The 24,596-nt window shown below is 50.0% G+C and overlaps 2 protein-coding genes across 12 annotated transcripts in view; both read right to left on the bottom strand.

The window, feature by feature from the left end:
- The window catches only part of LOC112643336 (zinc finger protein 324A-like), a 44,671-nt gene that overhangs the window by 17,253 nt on the left and 2,822 nt on the right, over window positions 1–24,596 (bottom strand). For 4 of the 7 annotated variants that reach the window (XM_049093402.1, XM_025421291.3, XM_035701756.2 and 1 more), the window contains one exon: window positions 21,438–24,333. The exons of the other annotated variants lie outside the window; for them this stretch is intronic. In XM_049093402.1, the coding sequence (XP_048949359.1) occupies window positions 22,880–24,333 (1,454 nt within the window). In that variant the 3' untranslated portion in view covers window positions 21,438–22,879. Of the gene's footprint in view, window positions 1–21,437; window positions 24,334–24,596 lie in introns of those variants that run through there. 7 annotated transcript variants of the gene reach the window in all.
- ZNF446 (zinc finger protein 446) lies at window positions 13,011–20,434 on the bottom strand. 5 transcript variants are annotated; one of them, XM_035701787.2, is made up of 7 exons: window positions 19,051–20,434; window positions 17,369–17,746; window positions 17,081–17,282; window positions 16,657–16,751; window positions 15,052–15,133; window positions 14,744–14,824; window positions 13,011–14,604 (listed from the first exon to the last, which is right to left on the bottom strand). In XM_035701787.2, exons 1-7 carry the CDS (start codon window positions 19,087–19,089, stop codon window positions 14,078–14,080), a joined length of 1,404 nt encoding a protein of 467 aa, XP_035557680.1. In that variant the 5' UTR covers window positions 19,090–20,434; the 3' UTR covers window positions 13,011–14,077. The 5 variants fall into 5 exon arrangements, with proteins under 5 accessions (XP_035557680.1, XP_035557674.1, XP_035557668.1 ...); XM_035701781.2 differs by having other exon boundaries at window positions 14,744–14,827; window positions 19,051–20,433; XM_035701775.2 differs by having other exon boundaries at window positions 15,052–15,136; window positions 19,051–20,430.

Raw genomic sequence — 24,596 nt, forward strand, 5'->3', positions numbered from 1 at the left:
GCTGGGCACCTGGGTGGTGGCTAAGCTTCCGACTCTTGATCTTGGCTCAGGTCATGATCTCAGGGTCTTGGGATCAAGTTCTGTGTCGGGCTCCATGCTCAGCAGGAGTCTGCTTGTCCTTCTCTCTGCTCCTCTCCCAGCTTGTGTTCTCTCTCTCTCTCTCTCTCAAAAAAAAAAAAAAAAAAGCTTCCTGTACTAACCCTACAGGTACACAGTGCCCTGGTTCCTTACTTATTTAGTAACAAGTAATTAAAAAGTTCTTTAACACTTCCTTGGGTTGTGTTCAATTTAATGCACGCTAAGCAGTGAATCCCTTAAGTTCGGTTACACTTTGACAAGGTAGCATACTTGTGTACAAACAGTCCAAGTGGGATCTTTTTTGAAATACAGGCAAGCCTCTTAGCATGGGATGCATTCTTACAGGCCTCACCATCCACAATTAGGGACATGCAAGAATTATTCCCTCCTAACTTTGGGAAGAGAAAGGTCTACACTGTTTCGGAGTGGCAGAATCAAATGAGATGTTCTGTATCTGATGTTTCCAAGCCCAAATGCTTCAAACTTGCATAAAATATATGCACATGTCCAGTTGGATGCAGAATGCAACATGGAGGGGGGCTACCGGGTGGCTCATTCAGTTAAGCATCGGACTTCCACCCAGGTCATGGATGGAAGTATGGAGCCCCAAGTTGGGCTCTCCTCCCCATTCAATGGGGAGTCTGCTCTTCCCTTTCCCTCTTCCTCTGTCCCTCCCATATATATATATATTTTTTTTAAAGCAACATGGAGGAGGAGAGTCAGCTTAGGCCCAGGGTAGGTCAGTCTCACCTAAGTTTGCAGGTGAGTTCCTCTGACCATAACCTGTGTGATAATGGGCCCTGATGTCCCCTGTCTGTGATTTAAGTTTCTTCACATCTAAAATACTGGACTAAGAATGTGCAACTCGAGGTTGTTGGGAGTATTGACATTCAGCTCCTGTCCCGGGCAGCCTTGCATTAATGTTGGGCACCTCTGTGACTTGTGGAAATCACCACACCTGTCTTGGGCCACATACCTAACAGTGTTACAGCCTTCTGTGTCTGGGAGTCAGAAAGTGCCTCTAGCCACCAGCATCCTCTCACACTCCATCCTAGTTCAGAGGGTTCTATTCTTGACTGCTGCAGGAATCATAACCTCATTTGCTCCTACCTTTCATCTCTCAGGGCTGCTGGCTGCTGGAGTGGGCAGTGATTTGGAAACTGGCACTGCTGGCCTTATATCAGCTGTCCTGCCTGCCCATGCTCGGCTTGGAGTTGCCATGTGTTCCTAGGTGTGTGCTCGTATTAGAAGGTTACCTCATTCTCTAGATGTTCCAGGGCTTCCTGAAAGTCTTACTGCCTTTGATCATATATGGATGGCCTTAAACTGTGGTGGGCATAAGACATTTGTTAAGAACCCTAGAATTCTTATTAAATAGGGAAATCTGTCATACTTCATGATCTGGTTTGAAATACTTAAAAATAATATATAATTAGTATTCATTTTTCTTAACTCTAAAAATTCAGAAATTAATTTTTTGAAGAAAATTGTTTGAAAAATAAGTGTTAGAATTAATTAAAGATTTAATCCTGGGGCACCAGGGTGGCACAGTGGTTGAGCATCTGCCTTTGGCTCCAGTCATGATCCTGGGGTCCTGGGATCGAGTCCCACATTGGGTTTCCTGCATGGAGCCACCTTCTCCCTCTGCCTACGTCTCTGCCTCTGTTTCTGTGTCTCTCATGAATAAATAAATAAAATCTTGTTTAAAAAAGATTTAATCCTGACAATTGTTTAGCTTCACATTTTGCTCTGTAGAGTCTTCTAATTGTTGGCTCAGTCTTTGCTTCCTCCTGTGTATACTCTCTCTATTAAATATTTTATTACAAATGTATATTTAGGTATTTCCTGGTGGCTCTGCATAGGTATTATTCTAATAACAGAGTTTTTTTTTTTAATAACAGAGTTTTTCTTTTTTTCTGTCTCAATACTGATTCTCGAATTCTCTGTCACCACCTGGCCATAGGACAGTTCAATTTAGTTGTGACACAACTGCCCACAGTCTGCATATCCCAGAGGGTTAGGGTTCAGTCCAACAAGAATGGCCACACTTCATATGAGGTGCCCAATCTACTCACATTTCTGCCTGGCACACTACTGGTTCACGGTTTTCATACTTGCCCGCCCCTCAGGTTGGTAATTCATTAGAACAAATTATAGAACTCAGGAAAGTGTTTTATGTACTATTACGTGCTTATTGTAAAGAATGCAACTTAGAAATACCACAAGGGAAGGAGTGCCTACAGCAAGGTATGAGGGTGGGAAGATGGGCAGGGCTTCCCTTTCTCAGTGCACACCACAATCCCAGGACCTTGATGTGTTTACCAACCAGGAACTGTGAGAGATTTTATGGAGTTTCAATTATTGACTAAATCATTGAGCATTTGTGATTAACCCCAATCCAGGCCCTCTCCCTTCCCCCAAGCTTGTAAGTAAAACAGTAAAGGCAACCGTGGGGTCACAAGCTTTGTTCCTTTGGCATCCAGCCCCATCTTGAAGGTGTCTAGGCCCCTTTCTGACTCAAGTCACCTTATTAACATAAATCCTGGGTTTGGTTGAAAGGGGCTTTTTTAAAAACTAGTTCAGAGGTTGGTATCTTTTTTGGTTTTGGGTTTTGTTTTTTTTTGGTTGTTGTTTTGTTTTGTTTTGTTTTTTTGGAAGAGGCTTTTGTTTTTATTATTTATTTATTTAGTTGTTAAGTAGGCTCCATTCCCATCACAAAGCCCAATGTGGGGCTTGAACTCACAACCCTGAGATCAAGACTTGAGCTGAGATCAAGAGCTGGCTGCTTAAGCAACTGAGCCATCAGGAGCGGGGCTTTCATTTTATTTTATTTATTTTATTTTTAAAAGATTTTATTTATTTATTCATGAGAGACATAGAGAGAGAGGCAAAGACACAGGCAGTAGGAGAGGCAGGCTCCCTGCAGGGAGCCCAATATGGGACTTGATCCAAGACCTGGATCAGGCCCTGAGCCAAAGGCAGATGCTCAACTGCTAAGCCAACCAGGCGTCCCTGAAAGGGGCTTTTAATCAGTAACAGAAGATATTCCTATGACTCAGGAAATCCCAAGAGTTTTAGGAGCACTGTGCTGGAAATCAGAGACAAAGACTGAATATATATTTGTTATTATACCATATCTGTAATAGTATGTCTACCTTCAATGTTTTTTTCTCTTGATCTCTATGAAAAAGAGACTGAATGTAGGGAATTTAGGCTGGAATAAGAGGAATAACAAGCAGGTGGTAGTGGTTGGTGGTGGTGGGTGGTGATGGTGGTGGGGAGCCAGCTGGCTGTGCATGGGAAGAAAGAAGGATTAGCCCAAGTGATCAGACTAAATCTCCTCCTACCAGGGAACAGCTAGGACAATCAGATGACCATGTGAACAGTGTTACTTACATGGGGCTGTCAAATGACAAACTAAAAAAATTTAGTAATGAGTTTGATATCCCTTATTCAAGGGAAAACAATCCACAGATTGGGCAGTCCAGTGCCTCACAAGCAGGGAATTGCTCTTCCCAAGGGATTTGGGGGCTCCAATAAATGAATTATTATGGCCTACCGTGTTATAGGTACTGTTATCAGCTTTTCACATATGTTCACTAATTTATACCTCATGACCCCTGTGAGGATGGTGCTGTTGTTGCTGCTGTCTTTGTACCTTTCTCAAGACACTTCAGGAAGGAATAGTGTGGCTGAGATACCAGCTTGCTTTGGAGTGTTTTGGCCCAGGTTCCAGAAGAGCCGACTGGGCACTGTGGGGGCTGTGACAGGTGGTTCTAGGGACTGAACCCTAGAGCAAAGCCAGAGGAGGCCAAGGATCCGGGAGAGAGAAGTTTGTGTGGGACATGGTCCATAAGTGCCGCCAGTGTTGTGGGGCTGATGTGAGCAGCAGCAGGTGATGCCCCTGAGGCTGTGAGCCATGGTTTCTCTGGGCATTGTAGGGCCAATTCCAGTTTGGGAATCTTATCCCACAGCAGGCCACACATGTGATTTTTTTCTTCCAAGAACTGGTCGTTCCTGTTGTCACTGTTTCTTTGCCCTGTAGTGCCTAAGGAACCCCATGTGTGCCCTGAGGAACTGCAGCCCCTTTGTGGCACCAGTGCGCACTTGGATCTGTGCCTACAGTGGTCCAGTCAGCGCCCCTGAACACAGTAGGTTGTTAGTTTCTTTCACTTGCTTATACCTCACTTGTCCCTTTTGGGAGAGACTTGGCCAGCAAAGGGGCTGGACATGTGTGAACATAGCAATGGAGGCCCAGGCTGGCCACCCCTGCTTTGGCCCAGGACTACCTTCCCCTGGTGCACACAGTAGATTCCATATCATCTGACAACTGGTACAGGCAGCAGAGTCTGGACTGGTCCTCCTTGAGGCCCATTTTCCTGCCCTACACATGGTAGGTCCTTTTAAATCTTTTTTTTTTAAGATGTTATTTATTTATTTAAGAGAGACACACAGAGGCACAGACACAGGCAGAGGGAGAAGCAGCCTCTATACAGGGAGCCTGATGTGGGGCTCGATCCCAGGTCTCCAGTATCAGGCCTCAGCTGAAGGCTGCAGCGGTAAACTGCTGAGCCACCCAGGTTGCTCCAGGTCCTTTTTAATCTTAAGGCTATTGTACCCTCTGATACCAAAGACCAACGTAGATAGAAGTTTGGAGTGGATGGATGAAGTAGCAGAGGATGACACGGGCCACCTCCACTGTGACCAAGTGTTCCTGCCATGTGTTGTCATCATCCCTTAAGACCTTCTGGACCTTGCTCTCCAGCCCTCCCTGGGCTTCTGTGCCAAGCTGCTCATTGCCTGGTGCCAGCATAAACCTATATATCTGCTTCTCTTGCATGTATCATGCTATGAGTGGGTATTAAGTTGTTGTCATTCCCCCGATGAAGAGTATTGCATTCCTATGTACCCAGCTCAAGGGTCGCTGATGTGTGAGGCTGTGTGACTGCATTTCCTAATAGATAAAGCTAGCATCTGGAATATGGGACTAAAGAACTCCCATTTAATCAACAGAATACCTTGTGCTGAAGATGCATGGAGGTGGGGTATAGGGATATATGGTAGGCTAGAACCTAGGTTTTTGGATCCCAGAACTTGCACTGTGAAGTGAGAGGTGGCCGCAGGCTTTGTGACCTGGGGCAAGTCCCTAGAACCACCTGTCTCCTGTGCATTGGTTTCCTTCATTGTAAAGTGGCATTGATGATTGTGCCCACCTTGAAAGATGTCTGTGGAGATTAAACCAGAAAAGTGCAGGAAAGGACTCCACAAGGGTTACCTGTTGTCTCAGAAATTGGCATCTTGGCTCTACCTGTCATTAAGAGCTTATTTCTTCATCTACAGAGTAAGCATGTCCATCCCACCTCAGAGTCTCATTGAATGGGATCATCATCAAGAATAAAATTGTGCCTGAGAACCCTCATGGGCTCCCTTGGGGCCAGACCAAGGCTGGCATTTGTCACTTGACAGTCTATCTCCTCATCACATCTCACAAGGAGGGTTGTAGTCTTGTTCTCACTTCATGGTGAAAGAAATCCTGTCCGAGAGAGGTGTTTAGCCATGAATTATTTAGCCAACACCATCATTGCAAGTATCAGGTAAGTGGGCATAGATAAAAAGATCTCACTGTGGATCTGCATATTTACAGGTTCACCAGGAGCTTATATAAATCCCTGCTTCCTCAAGCCCAACCAGCTTGGGGCATTCACACTTTTTGCTATTACATTTACAAGGACTAAAACATAATATTCTACTTTTTGTATTCCCCTCCTAGGTAGAAATTAAATGAAATATTTATTTGGTACATAACACACATTATTTTTCTTTTTCTTTTTTTTTTAACACACATTATTTTTCTTTTCTTTTTTTCTTTTTAAATAAACTTTACACCGAACATGGGGCTCAAACTCATGACTCTGAGATCAAGAGTGGCATGGTCCACTGATTGAACCAGCCAGGCGCCCCAAATCACAGACATTTTTTCTCTTCCCCCCTAATTACACACATACTTTATTCTTATTTCATTCAGTTGATCTTTCTGGGTTTTTTTGTTGTTGGTGTTCCACACCAGCCTAATTAGCATATCTTAGTAATAAATTTTAATATCTGATAAGGAGTTTTCTCCTTACTTTACTTTGCAACATGCTTAGCTTGTTGTCAGTCTGTTTGAGCTGTTACAGCAGAATGCCACTGAGTCAATGGCTTATAAACAACAAAAATTTATTTCTAGCATTTCTGGAAGCTATGAAACCCAAGATCAGTGCACTGGCAGATTCTATGTCTGGTGAGAGCCTGCTTCCTGGTTCATAGATGGCCATCTTTTCACTGGGTTCTTATGTGGTACTAGGGGTAAAGGAACTTTCTCAGGTCTCTTTTATAAAAGCACTAATTTCATTCATGAGAGTTCTGCCTTCATAACCTAATAACCTCCCAAAGGCCTATCACCAAATACCACCACATTGGGGATTAGCTTTCAACATGAATTTGGTGGGGATACAAACATTCAGACATGTCATGTGTCAGACTCTTCCCCAGTTCTACCTTCCCTCCCTGACAAAAAGACCACACTGCTTAGGAAGAGAAGTGAAAGGTGGTAGAGGGCACCGTACTTTAGTCATGATCTTATAGGGTGACTGCTGTTGCAGGAATCCCTGTAGTGGGTGGTGGCTACTCTTGTAGGTAGACCATGAATCCCATGAATAACAGCTCTTGGCCTCGGGAATAAATCATGCCAGGCACATAAGCATGTGAGTGTTCCAAATACAATCAGATGCTATAGTGATGTCTCAGATGATGAAGTTTCTTTTTTTTTTAAGATTTTATTTATTTACTCGTGAGAGACACAGCGAGAGAGAGAGGCAGAGACACAGGCAGAGGGAGAAGCAGGCTCCATGCAGGGAGCCCGATGCGGGACCAGATCCTGGGACTCCAGGATCACACCTTGGGCTGAAGGCAGGCACCAAACCGCCGAGCTACCCAGGGATCCCTGGATGATGAAGTTTCTTAAAAACCACCAAGTCCACAGAGTTTCTTCTTGTCCCATCTTTCCTTGACTGCTCATGTTAAGTGCCCCGCCACCATCCCTTGCCTGTTTGGGCCTATGCTTTCAGGTTTAATGGTTCAGGATGAGTTTTTCTCCTTCAGTAAATGAGTCATGATTATAAACAGTGTTGGTAATAAGAGGCAGCATCTCATGGTCATCTCCCTTCTCCCGCTTTGGCTCTTTTCTCTAGACTGTGCTTGTCCCTGGTAAAGGTGCTCTGAGGAGGCATGGACATGGTTGCTGGTGCCCTGTAGTGGGAACCCTGCTAAGTTGGGGTCTCTTGTGTTTCCTGACGTGCCACCCATCCAAGGAAGGCCAAGCAGAGCCTCATAGGTTGGAGCCATGGTCCAGGCCTCTGCTGTGGGAAGTTGGATGACAGAAGGACCATAGGGAGGAACTTCTGGGAAGGGTGTGGTAGAGGGGAAATCTTTTGGGAAGGCTGCAGTGGGGATATCTTCTGGGAACAGGGAGGTTGGGTGGGGGGACACTTCTAGAAAGGGTGGGCTAGGCAGAACCTTTTGGGATGGGAATGGGGTTGGGGGATGACCTGGGAAGAATGGGGAGCTGATCATGGCTTAAGAGGGCAGATTTAAAGGGATAGCAGATATGGTAGGAAAGATCTCCAGGGTGTGTTTCGTGCTATGGAATGGGATAGGCAGTCCTGGTCCAGGCAGCCCAGTGCAAGGTCAGGACAGGATGGTGGGGCTTTCACAGAGTGGGAAGCAGGATGGACTACACACATATGGCCAGATACTTGTTCAGATAGTGTTGGTATTGGGATACCTGGGTGGCTTGGTGCTTGAGTATCACACCCTCTGGCTCAGGGTGTGATCCTGGTCCCGGATCGAGTCTCACATAGGGCTCCCAGTGGGGAGCTTGCTTCTCCCTCTGTCTGTGTCTCTGCCTTTCTCTGTGTGTCTCTCATGAATAAATAAATAATTTTTAAAAAGATAGTGTTGGTATCGCTGAGACCACAGAAAACACAAGTCTGCTGTGAAAGTGAACTGCCTCCTTGAGCACCCATGGTCATTAGGAGAGGGGTCTACCTGTAGGCATCTACCATTGGAGGAGGAGGCTGTGGCCTATACAGATCCCAGTAAAACCCTAAATTCTCCAAAAGAAGGTGCCCACTTGAGGGAATTGGAGTTGGTGATGGGCATGGGTGGGTGGGACTTCCCAGATGTAGTTCCAGGTAGTAAACAGGATTATGTGGATGAATATCTGTTTATTTAGAAGTTATCTGTTTTAACGTAACCTGAAACAATGTTTGTTTATTGTATGATGTGAAGTTTGCTTTAAAATTAATGTACAGGAGCGCCTGGGTGGTGCAGTAGGTTGGGCATCCCACTCTTGGTTTTGGGTCAGGTCATAATCTCAGGATCATGAGATCAAGCCCCACATAGGGCTGTGTGCTCAGCCAGAGTCTACCTCAGACTCTCTCTCCCTCGCCTTCTTCCCCTCCCCCACTCCCATGTGTGTCCTCTCTCGCTCTCTCAAAAAAACTTAAAAAAAAAAAAAAAAAAAGCTGATGCCCCAAGAAGTGGTTGGGTCCACTGGTCTAGGACACAGTTTGTGTTCAGCCCACTGCTCTCACACAGCAGACCTGGCCTTTCTTGGGCTCTGTCTCTTTGTTTGCCAAGGGGATAGTTGTACTCCTGGTATGGGAGAAGGGAGAGAGAGGAGTGTGGTGCTCAGAGCAGGCCTAGCATGTAGATAGTATTGGAGTGCCATCTGCCCTGGTATAGCAACTGTCAGCCCTTCATTCCTTGTTATGGCTGAATGCTATTCCACTGTATATTTGTCGCACAATTTGTTTATCCATTCATCTGTTAATGGACATTTGAATTGTTTCCATCTTTTGGCTATTTTGAATATGAACACCGTCTTTTTTTTTAAAGATTTATTTATTTATTAGAGGGAGGGGAGGGATAGAGGGAAAGAGAGTAGCAGATTTCCCACTGAGCAGGGAGCCCAATGTGGGGCTTGATCCCATGACCCCGAGATTAGGACCTGAACCGAAATCAAGAGTCAGACACCCAACTGTGTGAGACACCCAGGTACCCCTTGAGTGTGAACATTCCTGTACACGTACTTGTTTTGAGTACCTGTTTTTAATTCTTTGGTGTATATACCTGGAGTTCTGACTAAAGCTTTAGCAAGATCTGTTTAGCTGTTGTGGGGCAAGACAAACCTGGAGGGGGGATGTGGTTGGGGGGAAGCTAGTTTAGTTGAGGGGCTAGTGCTATGATATGGAGAACAAGGATGGCAGCAGTGGAAGAATGAGAGGTGGCCAGACTGTGGACCCCAGACAAAGATTATGGGGGCCCTTTTGGTTTCAGCTCTGAGCAACTAGAGGGATGGAGTTACCACTGAGTGATATGGGAAGTGGCTAGAGCGGTAGGTAGCACTGAGCCAATGAAGTCTAGGCTTTCTGGAGACTTCTAGGTGGGGACTCGAGGGGCAGTTGGCCATGGGAATCAGGAGCTGACGTGTAAGGGCTGGCCAAAGTGGAGCGGAGGGAAGGGCATGTCCCCAAGGCAGGGAGAGCCAAATAGATGCAAGAGATAAAGAGCAGTCTTGTGTATGGGGATGGAGCTTCCTGGGAACATGTGTCTTCTCTTCTAGAGACTCTGGGTTTGGGCCTGGGTCCCTCTTAACCCTGGGTGCTATGGAATCCTGTCTGCCCCATCCCCTGAATTTGTTCAAAGCAAGGATGGAGAGGAGATGACCTAGGCCTGGCTGGACAGGTGTGTCCCAGTCCCAGGGATCTATGACCTTTGAGGACATGGTCGTGGGGCTTTCACTGGGAAGGAATGGGGGCAGTTGGAGCTTGCACAGAGGACCCTGTATCGGGAAGTGAAGTTGGAAAGGCTTTAGAACCTTGCACTGCTAGGCAAGGTTAAGCCCTATCCCTCCCTTCCATTTGTGTCTGAGAGTCAACAGTATTGTATGTAGGAATCACTTGGTCATTGCTGTGTGCATAGCATTTCACTGCATGGATATCTAGTGTAATTATCCACACTGCTGTTGGTGAGTATATCAGGGAATGTCCAGTCATTTGAACAGAGTAAATTTGATATAAAAAGTTATTAACTATAGGGGTCCTGGGTGGCCCAGTCAGTTGAACGTCCGATTCTTGATTTCAGCTCAAGTCATGATCTCAGGGTTGTGAGATGGAGCTCCACATCTGACTCTGTGCTCAGTGGATAAAGATTTATAAATAAATCTTTAAAAAAAAGTTTTTACCTATAACAGTTATAATTCTAATAACTATAATTCTTAAAATCTTAGGGCTGAGAGCGTGCCCAAAGAATAAGAGCCAGTGCCCTCTACTGACAAAGCCAACAAAGTGTTGACTACAAAGGAGAAATGGCTACAGGGTCCAGCCCACTACTGCAGAACAGGTAATATATGGAACAGAGAGGCAATAAATTGATAGCTGCAGTGGGCTAGGGCTGTTTACTGATTTTTTTTTTTTTTTGCTTTTATAGATAGTTGCTCTAAATGTTTCTGGACTTGTCTTTTGGTTCTCATAAGCATTTTTTTTAAAAAAAGATTTTATCCTCTGCCTTTCTGTATCTCTCTCGAATAAATAAACAAATCTTTAAAGAAAAGGGATGGGTGGAACGCCTAGGTGGCTCTGCGGTTGAGTGTCTGCCTTTGAGTCTGGGCGTGATCCTGGGATTTGGAAGTCCCAGAGTCAGGTTCCCTGCAGGGAACCTGCTTCTCCCTCTGACTATGTCTCTGCCTCTCTATGTGTCTCTCATGAATAAATAAATCTGTTTTAAAAAAAGATTGGGATCCCTGGGTGGCTCAGCGGTTTAGCGCCTGCCTTTGGCCCAGGGCGTGATCCTGGAGACCCGGGATCGAGTCCCACATCGGGCTCCCTGCATGGAGCCTGCTTCTTCCTCTGCCTATGTCTCTGCCTCTCTCTCTCCTCTGTGTCTTTCATGAATAAATTTTTTTTAAACTTTTATTTATTTATGATAGGCACACAGTGAGAGAGAGAGAGGCAGAGACACAGGCAGAGGGAGAAGCAGGCTCCATGCACTGGGAGCCCGACATGGGATTCGATCCCGGATATCCAGGATCGCGCCCTGGGCCAAAGGCAGGCGCCAAACCGCTGCGCCACCCAGGGATCCCTGAATAAATATTTTTTTAAAAATATTTTATTTGAGAGTGAGTGAGCAAGTGGAAGGAGGAACAGAGGGACAGAGACCAGCTGACTCCATGCTGAGCACAGGGCTCAACATGGGGCTCAGTCTCATGACCCTGATGAGATCAAGACCTGAACCAAAATAAGTATTCATTTCTGTTGGGTGCATACCAAGGAGTGGAATTGCTGAGTCACAGTTTACATAGATTTAGCTATAGTAGATACTGCCAAGGTTGTCAAAAGTTATTATTCGTTTCATTTATTTTTAATAATTTATTGAAAAACACTATCACCATTTTATTCCACACTCCATTCATCACTGGATGCAGGCCAGTTTTACATTTTTAGCCATGAACAGTACTAAACCCATTAACAATACATGGTTGTATTGGTTTTCTATGCTGTTTAACAAATTGCCACAAACTTAGTGGCTTAAAACATCTATTTATTAGCTCACTGTTCTGTAGGTCATAAGTCTGGGAGACACTGGCTAGGTTCTCTGCTCAGAGTATCACAAAGCTGAAATCAAGATGGACTGCACTAGGCTCTTATCTGGAAGACACTGGAATGATCTGCTTCCAAGCCCATTCAAGTTGTTGGCAGATTGCAATTGTGGTTGTAGGACCAAGGTCTCTGTTTCTTTGCTAGTTGCTAGCCAGGGGTTGTTCTTACCTTCTGGAGGCCACGGCATGGCTCCCTCTATCTTCAAAGCCAGCAATGGTACATCAAATCCTTCTCATGCTTCAACTCTTTTGGACTTCCTTTTCTGTCACCAGCCAGAGAAAACTCCATGCTTTAAAAGGGTTCATGTGATTGGGCCACACCCACTGGGATCATCTCCCTATTTTTTTAAAATTTTATTTAGTTATTCATGAGAGAGAGAGAGAGAGAGAGAGAAAGAGAGAGAGAGAGGTAGAGACACAGGCAGAGGGAGAAGCAGGCTCCATGCAGGGAACCCGATGTATGACTTGATCCCAGGTCTCTGGGATCAGGCCCTGGGCTAAAGGTGGTGCTAAACCACTGAGCCACCTGGGCTGCCCTCATCTTCCTATTTTAAGGTCAACTATGCCATATAACATAACCCCATCACAAGAGTGATAGCTGATCATATTCACAGGTCCCAATTCTGAACTTCCTAATACTTGTTATCAACAGGTTTAGGTTTTTTAAGTAATCTCTACCCCTAACATGACCCTGAGATCAAAAGTCACATGCTCTTCCGACTGAGCCAGCCAAGTGCCTTACTGTCGAGTTTTTATTTGCTATTTTGAAGACTGAGCAATCCATGCATACCAAACATAATGCCAGGAACAGGGTATGTGAACATGGTAGGCCAGGCCCCGCCTTCATGGCACTGGTATTTCCCTGATTACTTTTGAGCATGTATGTTTTTTCTGGTAAAGTTTTTTCTGATGTGAATTACTGATTCATAGCCTTTATCCACCTTTCTATTAGGTTTTTAGTCATTTTCTTACTGGAGTTAAAAAATATTTTCTGTTGAATTGCTTGGTGTTCTAGGGGGAGGGGAGGACTTGGAATTGGCTCAAGGAATCCAGTGTTGTTTTAAGGCAAAAACAAAACTAAACTCCCATGCTCTCTAAATGCAACAATTACACTTTGGGAAATAACCAAAGTTGCATCCAAAGTGTCTGCTTGGGAGTGTGCATCACAGGTACTGGGTACCACTGGGAAGAACAATCTGGGGTTGGTAGAAAAGACAGTATAGGACAGAAAATGGAATTTTTAACCAGGCATTAAAATATGTTTTTAATAACAGGGAAATGAGGGAGTGAGAAGAGCACGATATATACAGTAGCTCCATAAGATTTATAAAACACTTCTGCATGTGAACACCTGGAATAGGTACTGCCATAGACAGTAGAACTAGGGGTCATTTACCTTATCTTTACTCTCTTGTACATTTCAGATTTGTCTAAATGAACACAAGCTACTTTAAAATCACATGGCCAAAGAGACATCTGTTTATAGACCCTTTTCTCAGACGCCACCCTCCTTGTCCATCCAAACTTGCAAAGGAAGTCCCTGTAGTGTCCACTCAAGCTAGGACTCAAGAGCTTAAAGGACAAGGAAACCAGGGAGTGACGTGTGTGGTCAAGAAACAAAGTGGGCCAGTAGAACAGGACTGCTGGCCCTTTCTGTGGGTATGGCTGCTCTGTGGCTCCAGCTGCCAGGCAGGGGGAGTGGCACTGCTGATACTCTGACCAGTAGAAAGCAGAGATCAGGATTCTTAGGCAGAAACTTCCCATTATAAAAGTGGAATTTGTTAAAAATCCAAAATGTGGAGAGTCATTAGTTTTCCATCTGCCTGCAAACAGAAGCAAGGCATGCTCTCCTGAGCTTTTTGTACCTTCCACACCAAGATGCAGGCCCAAGAGCTTCAGGAGTGAAAAGGGGCAGTTTCTGAGCATCCACCTGGGGCCAACAAGATCCCAGGGGTAGGGACAGTCCTTAGGTCCTGTCTGCCTATATATCATAAGGTCATAGTTGGGGATCTCAAAATTTGGAAATCACCAGACTTAGGCAGTGGATTCCAACCCAAGCCTCACCAGGCGGTTGGGGGAGGGACAGCTTCTTTTATTTATACTCAGGTGGCTGTTTTGGGGAGACTGAAATACGGGCAGGGGACCCTCCTGGGAGCTCTGATTCACCAATGTCCTCTGCTGCCTACAAGTGTCCAGACAGAGGCTCAGCAGCCCTGGGAAGGCTGGAACCAGAGTACCAGGAACCGTGTCAAGCCCTGGAGGCTCCAAGGCCCCCAAGATGAGGCTGCCTTCTCAAGACACTCATGGGGCTTCGGGCTGGTGGCTCTTCCTGTGGATGACCAGCTGGGACTTCCAATCGAAGCCACGGCCACAGTCTCCACAGAAGTGGCGCCGCTGGCCTGCATGGCTCTTGCGGTGGATGACCAGCTGCGACTTCCAGCTGAAGCTGCACCCACACTCCTCACATGCATAGCTCCGGGGGCATGGGAGCACGCGTCGGGGGTGACGTGGTGTGCCTGGCTCCCGGGAACCCTGTGGCAGCTTCTGAGCACCACCCACAGTCAGCGCTGGTGCCTGTGTACCCTGCCCATCTGCATGTGTCCGGTGGTGGATGACAAACACCGATTTCCAGTCGAAGCCTCGGCCGCACAGCTCACAGGTATAAGGCTTCCTCCGAGGGGCGCCAGGCTCCAGCCCTGCTCCCAGCACTGCCCTGGCAGACATAGAGGCCACAGACGGGCCCTCCCAAGTAACAGACCCCAAGCCCCGGGGTGGCTGGTCCTCTGGGCAGCGGGATGGACCCTCGCAGTGGCTCTCATTCTCATCTCCTGAGGGAAGGAGAGGTGGTAGTCCCAGGTAGCTCAGTGCCCTTAACATTGGCCCACCCTCTCCCATGAGGCGTGTGGGGCAGACAAGCTCCCTTCCACCAGAAAACAGGTGGTTCAGGTCGCATGGAAAAACACTCACCCAGGTGGAGACTCTCTGTCCCTGTACGCAATGCCCCCGGCTCCAACTCAGCCTGTGCCTCTGGCTGGGGGGCTGGTATTCCTGCTGGGGTGAGGGACAGTCAGGTAGCAGTCCTGACATGGGGGCAGGTGAAGGGCTCTTACATGTTAGGGCCAGGGGCGGGGGCCCTGGTGGGTGACGGGGTGCCCCTAGGTAAGGAGCATGAATACAGGTAAGCACTGGGAGACCTGCATGGGAAAGGGCTGGGAAGTGAGCCCTACAACCAGGGCAGTATGCAGACAGTAAAAGGGGTCATGGCTGGTCCTCACCCAGGGAGACCACCGTGCCGTATTTCTCCAGCATTGCATCCCAGTACAATTCCTTCTGTGACGGGTCCAGTAGCCCCCACTCCTCCTGTGGGGATGCAGCCCATCACTCTTGGTGCCTGTCCACTCCCCCATCCTCTGCCCTGCCTTGCAGTGCCTACCTGCCCGTGTCCCTGGTTACAATCTTACTAATTACCTGAGGGAACAGACAGGTTACCTAAGGCTCTTCTGCTTGCTAAGGATGAAGCTGAGAAGGGTGTGTGAAGGCTGGGAAATAGGGCAGAGAGGAGCTGTCCTTCATCTCACTGTTAGGACCTGTCCCCCTCAGAAGCCCGCCCCACTCCATATTCTAGCCAGGCAGCTGAGAACCCCTGGATAGGTTCTGTGTGGAAGTGACTGTCCCTACACCCTTGCCTTGAACAGTGCTGCATCAAGAACAAAAGGCCTGGGGACCCAAGGGAACCCAGCCACCTCTCCCCAAGCCTCTGGTTACAAAAGTAACAGAGATCCTCCTTGGGGAGCTGCTGAGGGCTATCAGCATTCCTCGATGTGGTGACCTGGCTGCAGAGAGGTTGAAGGCAGAAGGGCTTACATTAGGAGGTGCAGCCATCTCAGGGCTCAGATGATGTGTGTTAATGGGGTGGTGGGCTGGCTCCTGCCTGTTGCCGAGGGTGGGCTTTACCAGGAGATGTACTCCCTGTCCCTGGTGTCTGCTCTCTTTGTCTCCCAAAATCCCATCACGTGCGCTTTGCTGGGATGGGAAAAATAATCCTGACAAACAAGCCACTGTAGGTCCACAGACAGGGAGGTGACAGCCACATGAAGCCACAGGTGGAATGCTGCTGGCTGGAGGCTTTGGAGGGTGTGGCCTGCCCACCCAGCTGTTTCCCACTGTGCCATCAGACTGTGGAGGGAGCCTGGAGGGACTTATTAGCCTCCAAGCACATCTCAACCAGATCTTCCACTGGGAACGTTACCCAGTGGAGTAGCTTAGGAGCTAAGTTGCTGGGAGAGGACAGGATCACTGCTCTCCACACTCAGGAACCAAGTACTCCAGGTAGCAGGGCTTCAGCCAAGCCTTGATGCCCCCAGCTGGTCGCAGCCCAGAGGATGGATGGCCTCTGAGGAAAGACCCAGGAAAGAGGTAGCTGCAGGTTATTTCCTAGCTATCTCCATTCTGATCTCAGGTGTGCTGGGGATACCAGACTGCTATGTGTTGTAGCTCAGGCTTTCTGGTCAGAGTTCTTCATCTTGACCTCTCCCCACTTTCCCATGAGGGTTCAAATTCTCATGCACCAGCTTAAGACTGCTGAGCGCTTCAAAATCTCCGATTTCTCTGTAATTGAGAAAGCCAATTCCTACCAGTTCCAGTCACTCTAAACCAGATTCCATGGCCCGAAGCCTCAATTTTTTCCCCAATTTTAGGGAGACCACCAGCCTGTCCCTGTCTCCCAGGACCTGCAGGAGGAGCTCTGATACCAACTCCATTTTTGGGCAGCAAAGAGCACAAAGCTGTGGCCAAAAAGCCTGAAAAACTAACGAGAGCAGAGTGGCCACCAAGGACATACTTCTACTGGTTGCCTGTACCTCCCACCCAGGGCTGCTTACCTGAATCCTGGGTGGGTGGAAGGATGTGGAAGTTGGTTCCCTGTGTCCAGGGTGTCCCTCTTGGGACTGGGCTGGATTTGGGGGGCTGGAAGGTGCTAGAAAATGAGGCAGATGAGAATCAGAGGCTGCTCATGTGAGCCACAGTAGATGAGGTGGTGTCGGTGCTGCAGCCTTGGCCTTCCTCTGCCAACAGGCAGGAGGCTACTGTGTGTGCCAGTCACATAGCAGGCAGGCAGCCCTCCTGCCTCCTGAGAACCCAGTTCTACAGTCTGCAGTCTTTTCTGAATCCCCATCCCATTGGGGGACATTCACATTCCCTCTAGGAGGCCTCCCAGCACAATTTCTCCTGGGATCCCCACCCTTATTATGGATGTCCACACAACCTCCAAGAGCCCCCCAGACCTTGCGTGGCTCCCATTCTCACCCATCTCCTGCCCATCAGCATCTGGCTCCTCCTTCACACTGCAGCTAAGCTGGGCAGACCGCTCCATCTGAATGTCCTGTGATCCCTCCCCAGAGGTGGCACTGAGGAGCTCCACTGTCCCTAAGGGGTGGGATCTCCCCAAGGATTCCTCTGTCTTCTGTGCTGTTGGGAGCACCACTTGCTTCAGGACATGGGCTGTGATCTGAGGGGGAGAAATAAGTCACAGGGGCTCTAATTTTGCTTTAATTTTGCTTTGTCCCTCCAAGAAACCAATAATACCACACTCACCCAGCCCAGCAGCTGCCCAGGGTCATGTTGCAGGCCCTCAACCAGGGCTACAGCCTCCTCAGGACTGCCTGGCCGCTGGCCCCGCACCCAGGCCTGAATCTCAGGAGGCAGTGTGCCCAGAAACTGCTCCAGCACCAGCAGCTCCAGCATCTGCTCCTTGGAGCATGCCTCCGGTCGCAACCACTGGTGGCACAGCTCTCGAAGCCGGGCCAGGGCCTCACGGGGACCTGCCACCTCCTGGTAGCAGAACCCCCGGAAGCGCAGGCGTGCTGCCTCAGGCTCCTCCAGGATGGCCACAGGATCCACAGAGGGCAGGCGTGGGCGGCCCAGTGGGGATGGCATTGTACTGGGTGTCTTCCTGTAGCCAACAAGAGGGACCTGCAGGAAAGGAGTGGTTAGGGTGCAGGCCAAGAAGCCATGGCCAGGGTTGGGCAGACAGGCCCAGCCCAGGGTGCTGAGGCTGGTTGTGGGAGGGCCTTGGCACAGGGATACACGAGGCTGGGAATGCTTTGTGGAGGATCACAGGAGCTGGTTGCTGATAGGAGCTAAAGGCAGAAGAAAACCTTGTGGATGAATGCTTTGGAGGCAAGCTGTACAATGGAGCTTCCATAAAACTGCAGGAAATGATGAAGAGGTAGGCAAAGGGAGTCAACAGAGGATTCCAGGATCTGACTCAGGAGCCAGGGAAAGTGACCACAGAGAAGGGAGGGGAGTGGTCAGTCAGGCAGGACGCTGAGGGAGAGGCAACCAGGGACCGGGTGAGACCATCACTGCCAGTGAGCGGAGGCAGTGAAAGTGAGAAGAGGCATAGGCGGCCGTGCGGGCTATGGTGGAGTGTGTGTCCCCATCATCTCCAAGGAGTCCAGATATGTTGACTGAAGTGAGCAACCCGAGGGCCAGCTCCAAGTATAAGGCACGTCTGCGCCATGGGTCGAGGGAGGGGCAGCGCGGACTCCGGGACACCGTGCTCGCTGACCGCAGCGAACTGTGAATGGCTCGCCTCCCGCACCAAGCATGTGAAAAGCAAAACAAAGCTACGAGTTGCGCGCAGTCGTGAGCGGACACTGTGCCCCTGGCGTCCAGACGGGCTGGAGTGAAGCAAGCCCACTTGGGGGACCTATTAGACCAGCCAGACCAGGCCTGACCACCTCCCACCTCCCCACCCGGCCCAGGAGTCGGTCTCCCAACAAGCAGGGGAAGGAAGAGGTCAGGCCAGAGGAAGGGGAACGCAGCTCTGGGTGAGAAGTGGAGCGCGCAGCGTACGTCGGGAGGTACTTTGGGGTACTAGGAGCACCGGGCGGCCGGGTCCCCAGGGGGTGGAAAAAGCTGCGCCCCGCCCAGCCAGGCCGGCGCTCACCTCAACCTCACCGCCGGTGCTAGACCACTTCCGGTAAGGGGTCCTGCCCCGCCCGCCCCTCCGCGCGGTGCCGCGGCGACTCCGCCCTGGCCAAGGACGCGCCTGCTCAGCAGGACCCGCCCCCTCCCTTAGGACTACGTTTCCCGTGAGACTCAGCAAGCAAGGACGGATGCGGCCTCCGCCAGCAGATGCTCATCTCCAAAGGCCTCGCACGACCGAGAAGAGCTCTCTTCCTCTTAGAGGAATCTGAAGAGTCGCAGTTTGGGGGCTCCCTCCCCTCATTGGCGATCACTCTTCCTTTATATGGAAGGAACCCTAGACTCACCAACGGCCGTGATGGACGGTATGTTAGGATCCTGCGCATGTGCAGTGGACCCGGAGCCTATTGGCAAGTGTGGTGAATGGGGAGGAGCGTGACCTTACGGCCATTCAGAGCTAGCACCCCACCTAGGCCCCTCCCCAGCGCTCGTCTTAGAGGCTTCGTTCTAGTTGCGGAGCAGTCTTCTTGCTAACCGGTAGAGGACGCCCGCCCGCCTCCCTCTGTTTCCAAGGCAACGGACAGAGCGTCGCCCAGTCCTCCAGGGAGGCCGGAAGTGACTCCCAGTGTAGTGTAGTTCGGCGGAGACTCCTTCCAGGTGGTCCCAGGAGGAAGCGGGGTCCAGCCCGCAAGGCCGGCCTGATCTGTGGACAACCCCGAGTGATTCCAGCGAGGATGGAGCTGGAGTCCTTCATTCGACCTCTGGACATCGAGAACAAGGACCAGGGTGGGCACTCATTTACACATGAGGAAAATGTCCCATGATCAATACCCTCAGAGTCTCGGACATCACTTCAGATGTCAGTACTGCAAAGTAAGGGATGAAAGTTTTTGTCCAGCTTATGGGACGCCACTAACCTTTTACATTGGGTACCAGACCTAGTAAGAGTGATCTTCAGTTTACCTCAGTATGCAAGAATCACTGTGGGAAAGGGGTGCTTTGCTTCCAGAAACCAAGTAGCTGAACCATCCCAAACTGCATATGCCTGTTTTGATTTCTTGTAATCCCTAGCAGCCAGCACTTCATGAAGAGCAGTGGTCTTACCTGCTGATTGGAAACTCTTGAGTATCTGCATGGCTGGGGCCTGTCTACTCATAAATGCCGTCAGTCAGAGCTATTTTTTGGAGGACTTAGATTGTTTCTCTGAAACTGTACGGATTCCCCACAAATGACTCTTCCATCATCCACTATATGGAGAAAGCTGTTGCTCTAACAGCTTTAGTAGCTCTACCTCAATCATCTTTTAGCTCTCTCCTCCCAGGGGCTGCTGGTTTGCAAGCCTTCTGGATTTATGCAGTATAAGCCTGATGGGACCTCTGTCTACTTACACAGTGCCAAGTCAGTATTTGACTTTCTCTAAATCATATCCCACATCTGCATCTGCTTCTAATTCCAGAATGCCATTGCTGTTGCTGTTTCACCATCCTCATACTTGTGGGTTCATATTTTTAAACACTCTCATCTTGTCGCTTCTGTGGCTTTTGGAACCAAATGAAATGCTATGTGTCCAGTCCACCATCTTGACCCAGAGGGCTCAAGGGCACTTATACACTCAGCCTGTTCAGGGTTAAAGAGATGGACTAGCCTGACAAGACAAGGCTTAACATGACCACAGAAGTTTAGAGGATGGTAATGTGATGCCCAAGACACCAACCAGGGAAGGCAGGTAATCATTGTTACTGTTCCCATGACAAGTCTTAGGTATTGGGAGGGGTGGACTTGAGAATAGAGGAAGTGAGGGATTGGAGGAGCCAAGCACACAAGCCTGAGGTTCAATGAAGTGGGGAGGAGACTGATGGGGAGATGGCTTAGGACATCAAGCCCAACTCAAGGGGTCATAAGAGCTCCAGGAGCTTCCATCCAAGATGCAGGAAAGGTTGCATGACTTGCTGAGTACCCACTTGGTGTTTTGAAGATGCCTTTGCTCCTGAATCCCATCGGCTTCCAAGACCTATCAGTCAGATGTTTGCATTTCACAGCTTTGTAGCCTGAGGCTGTTAACTACTCAAGGCACATTCAAGGAGGCCCTTCTGAGGGAAGGTAAGATGTGGCTGAGGCCAGGGTGTACCAGACCACAGGAGAAAGGATGACTTGGGGGGGGGGGGGAGCGGGGCAGGGCAGTGGCTCAGGAGTCTGTAAGGAACTAAGAAGCCTGGCACATAAGACCTGCATCTAAGGGTCTTTGGGAGCAGGTCTAGCAAGTCTCTCGTCTTTGTAGGAGCTATGAGGTTCCAGAAATGAGCCTGGTACTGCTGGGAAGATGGGAGTAAGAGAGAGCAATAGGTCTGTGGTCACTGTATATGGCACACGGCTGCCAAATCTTGCAGCTGGTGGGATAGAGGACTCACCAGGCTGGACTCCATATTTCTAGCCAATTGGTGACCCCACCACTAAATCCCCTGGCCTGGACCATAAACAACTCCTATCCAGACAGAGGCCCTGTTTGGGGCCCCAGGCACACCACCCAGCACAGACCTCCTTGGATACTCCTACACCTATGACTACCAAGGGGATAATAGGTATCCCAAATCCTCAGTGGGCCTCAGACTACACATCTACCCTTTGGTCTTTCAAAGAGACATGGGACAAAACAAGGTCCCTGTACATTGGGGAAACACACTGAAGGCATGTATGCATTGTGCTAAGATGAAACAGGCATCAGACTGTTACTGTGCACGTTTGAAAATTTTTATCTGAAAACCTCTCTGGATTGTGTTCTTAAACCGTTCTGAACCATAATCTGGAGGCTGGGAGGGGAGGCCAAGGCTGTGCACTTCCACACTGCTATGCAAGGATTAACACAATATACGTCCATTCCAACTTCTACTTTTGGGTCTTTTCTTTTTTGTTCCCAAGTAAAGAGTCCACTAACATCCCTGGGAGTAAAGCCTCAGGTCACGATGGACGCTGGTCCGCTGAGAGCCACAGGGAAAAACCTGGGCCCCACCCCACCGATCAGACTCCGTGTCCCAGCCATGTGGAGGTGTCCCACGATCGGAGGGTGCACACACATGGCCTTAGGGAACGGCAAATCCCCTTTCCACTTGAGGCAAGAGAACAGGTGGACACCTGTCCACCAGACTCTGCAGAAACAAGTAGTCCCATCTGGTCTCCTCCAAACCTGTTATGATCACCTCTTCTCAGGGCAGTGGGGATATAAAGGCTCCTGTAAGGGAGCCTTTGGTAACAAGAGGATGTGGCTAATCCTGAAGCTTGGATGAGAAACTGAATGGAAGAGCATGGCTGAAGAGCCATCATTCTTGATGCTGGTCTCCCTCTCTCCAACCCAGGGCCCTCTACCTCTACTTGCTCCACCGTCTGTGGGAGTTCTAGGTGCAGGTAGCCAGGCCTGGCATCACCCAGCTCTCACACTGGCAGACTAGAGCATGGGTGCCAGAGCATGGGGGCAGAGTGCTGAGCTCGGGATGCTGAGCCTATGGCCAGGAGCCATGTCCTAGCTCTGCTGTGTGTAACTCACATCCCCTCTCTCTGCCTCAGTTTCCTCATCTGAGAAATGGGGTACCAACCACAGCAGCCACCTCACAGGGGTGGCAAGGGGCACATGTTGGCCCTTATCAAGATCCTGCCTATCAGGGTCCTGCAGATACCCTCGGTAGGCCTGAATCTCTCTTTCCCTCCCTCCTTCCCTCCCTTTCTCTCCCTCCCATTCTTTTCCGGAGGTGGAAGCTGAGACTTAGAGCCCAAGGCCAACACCAGACAGCACATGACAGCACCTCCTACCCCCTGGATCTGCTCACAGGAGGCCTTGGATGAAGTGAGGTCTTGAAGGAACATCCTGAGGGTCAGCCTGGCAGTCATTGCTGTAGACGTGGGAACCTTCTAGGACCACCTCCCCAGCACTCCAGCCCTCCTCCTCCTCACCTGAGTACCCAGGTCATAATAGGCATGAAACAGCACTCTGCCAGGTCTCTGCCCTACCAAAGTCCCAGCATCCACACAGCCCCTGATATTTCTGCAGCCTGACCGTTGGGATGACCTGTGGCTGAAATGGCAAACATCATCACCATGTGCAGATGGAACCACGGTACAGGGCCATGTCTTCTCCAAAATGTGGATGTGTGGGCAACACAGGTGTTTAGACAACCAGCTGTGAACTCAGGCTTCAGCAGGCTTTGAAACTGTGGCTGGACCTGAAGTGGGAATGGGCCCAGCTTCCCTCCCCAGTGAACCCTCTGATGATGCTCCCAAAGAAGGCCTGGCCTGGGGGCACAGGCCTGTCCCACGCCGCGGTTTCCGCACAGGTTTCTCTCCTGTGTGGATCCTCTGGTGGTGGAAGAGGGCTGGGCGCTCTCGGAAGGCACGGCCGCAATGTGTGCATACAAAGGGCTTCTCACCCGTGTGGATGCGTCGGTGGCTGAGCAACACTGCGCCCTTGGCAAAAGCCTTCCCGCAGTCCCCACAGCGGAAGGGCCGCTCACCCGTGTGCAGTAGCTGATGCTGCGTGAGGTTAGAGCTGTGACTGAAGGCACGGCCACATTCTGCACAGGCAAAGGGCTTTTCGCCTGTGTGCACACGCTGGTGCTTGAAGAGTGAGGAACCCTGGCTGAAGGCAGCACCGCAAAGAGCACAGGTATAAGGCTTCTCACCCGTGTGAGTGCGCTCATGCTGGATCAGGTGTGAGTTGCGGCAGAAGCGGCGGCCACACTGGGCACACGCATAGGGCCGCCCACCTGCGTGGATTTTGCGGTGCTGGCTGAGGTTGGACCCATGGCTGAAGGCCTTGCCACACTCGCTGCAGCGGAAAGACTTCTCAGCTGTGTGTATGCGCTGGTGTCTCACCAGGGAGGAGCTATGCCTGAAGGCCTTGCCACAGGCTGGGCATGCATAGGGTGTCTCACCACTGTGGATGCGCTGGTGCTGCGTCAGGTGTGATGTCTGGCTAAAGGCCTTGCCACACTGAGCACATTCATATGGCCGCTCCCCAGTGTGGGTGCGCAGGTGCTTGAGCAGGTCGGAGCTCTTCACGAACACTTTGTTGCATGCCCTGCATTCGAAGGGCTTCTCCCCTGAAAGGAGGCCAGTGCCTGTGTGGAGGGCCTTGCCCAGCTGATGCCAGGTCGGGGGCTCCTGGCCAGCAGGGAGTCCATGAGGCTTGTGGCTAGCTGTACCCTTACCACCTTGCCCAGAGGTGAGACCAGCCTCAAATTCTGGAATTTTGGGGAAGGCTCTCCCAGGGGCCTCCCGCCCATATGGCTTCTGACCCCCACATGCCCTCAGCTGCTTGCCTGGCACGGGGCGGTTCATAAGGGCCTTCTCCCTGGGTGAGCTGTCCTCAGCCATCCTCAGTGGAGAGGTCAGCCTGAGGCTGACACTGGCCTCCCCACTGCCAGGACCTAGCAGGAGCCGTTCCCAATAGATTACAGACACCCCTGTGGGTTTTTTCTCCTGAGAAGGGGAGATGCCCTGCCAGTCCTCCAGGCTTTTCCCACGATCACACATGCCAGTGAAGGGAAGGACCCTTGTAGGCGCTGGACGGGAGCCATCATGGAGGGCCCCTGGCAGCGCTGCTTCTCCAGGAACCACCCTGTCGTATGCCAGATGACGGGAACCTGAAGGCACAGAAATGGTGGATCCTGGGTCATCCTGGCCAGAGGGGATGGTTGGGACATGCCTAGTGGTCAGGCAAAGGAATGCTAAGGACTGGGTGTGCAAGCTGGGGAGAAACGCAGTGGCCAGATACCAGTGTATGTACTTCACTTCTGTCCCAGGGGACTCAAGCCTGCTTTTGTTCCTTACACAGATAGCTACCTGATGCTACAGGCCCTACTCTCAAACCCTGTCCCTGCCTGTGCCGCCGCCGCGCACCCCCCCT

This window comes from Canis lupus, chromosome 1 (assembly GCF_003254725.2).
Source record: "Canis lupus dingo isolate Sandy chromosome 1, ASM325472v2, whole genome shotgun sequence".
In the NCBI taxonomy this organism is placed as follows: domain Eukaryota; kingdom Metazoa; phylum Chordata; class Mammalia; order Carnivora; family Canidae; genus Canis; species Canis lupus.

What these genes read in the sequence shown, in the direction of transcription:
- ZNF446 (XM_035701772.2), bottom strand. Translation starts at nt 19,089, where the DNA reads ATGCGCAGGATCCTAACATACCGTCCATCACGGCCGTTG. An exon ending in CTGGGCAGCTGCTGGGCTGG is followed by an intron (nt 17,283 to 17,368) that starts GTGAGTGTGGTA and finishes TCTCCCCCTCAG; the next exon opens with ATCACAGCCCATGTCCTGAA. An exon ending in CGGCACGGTGGTCTCCCTGG is followed by an intron (nt 14,828 to 15,051) that starts GTGAGGACCAGC and finishes CCCTCACCCCAG; the next exon opens with CAGGAATACCAGCCCCCCAG.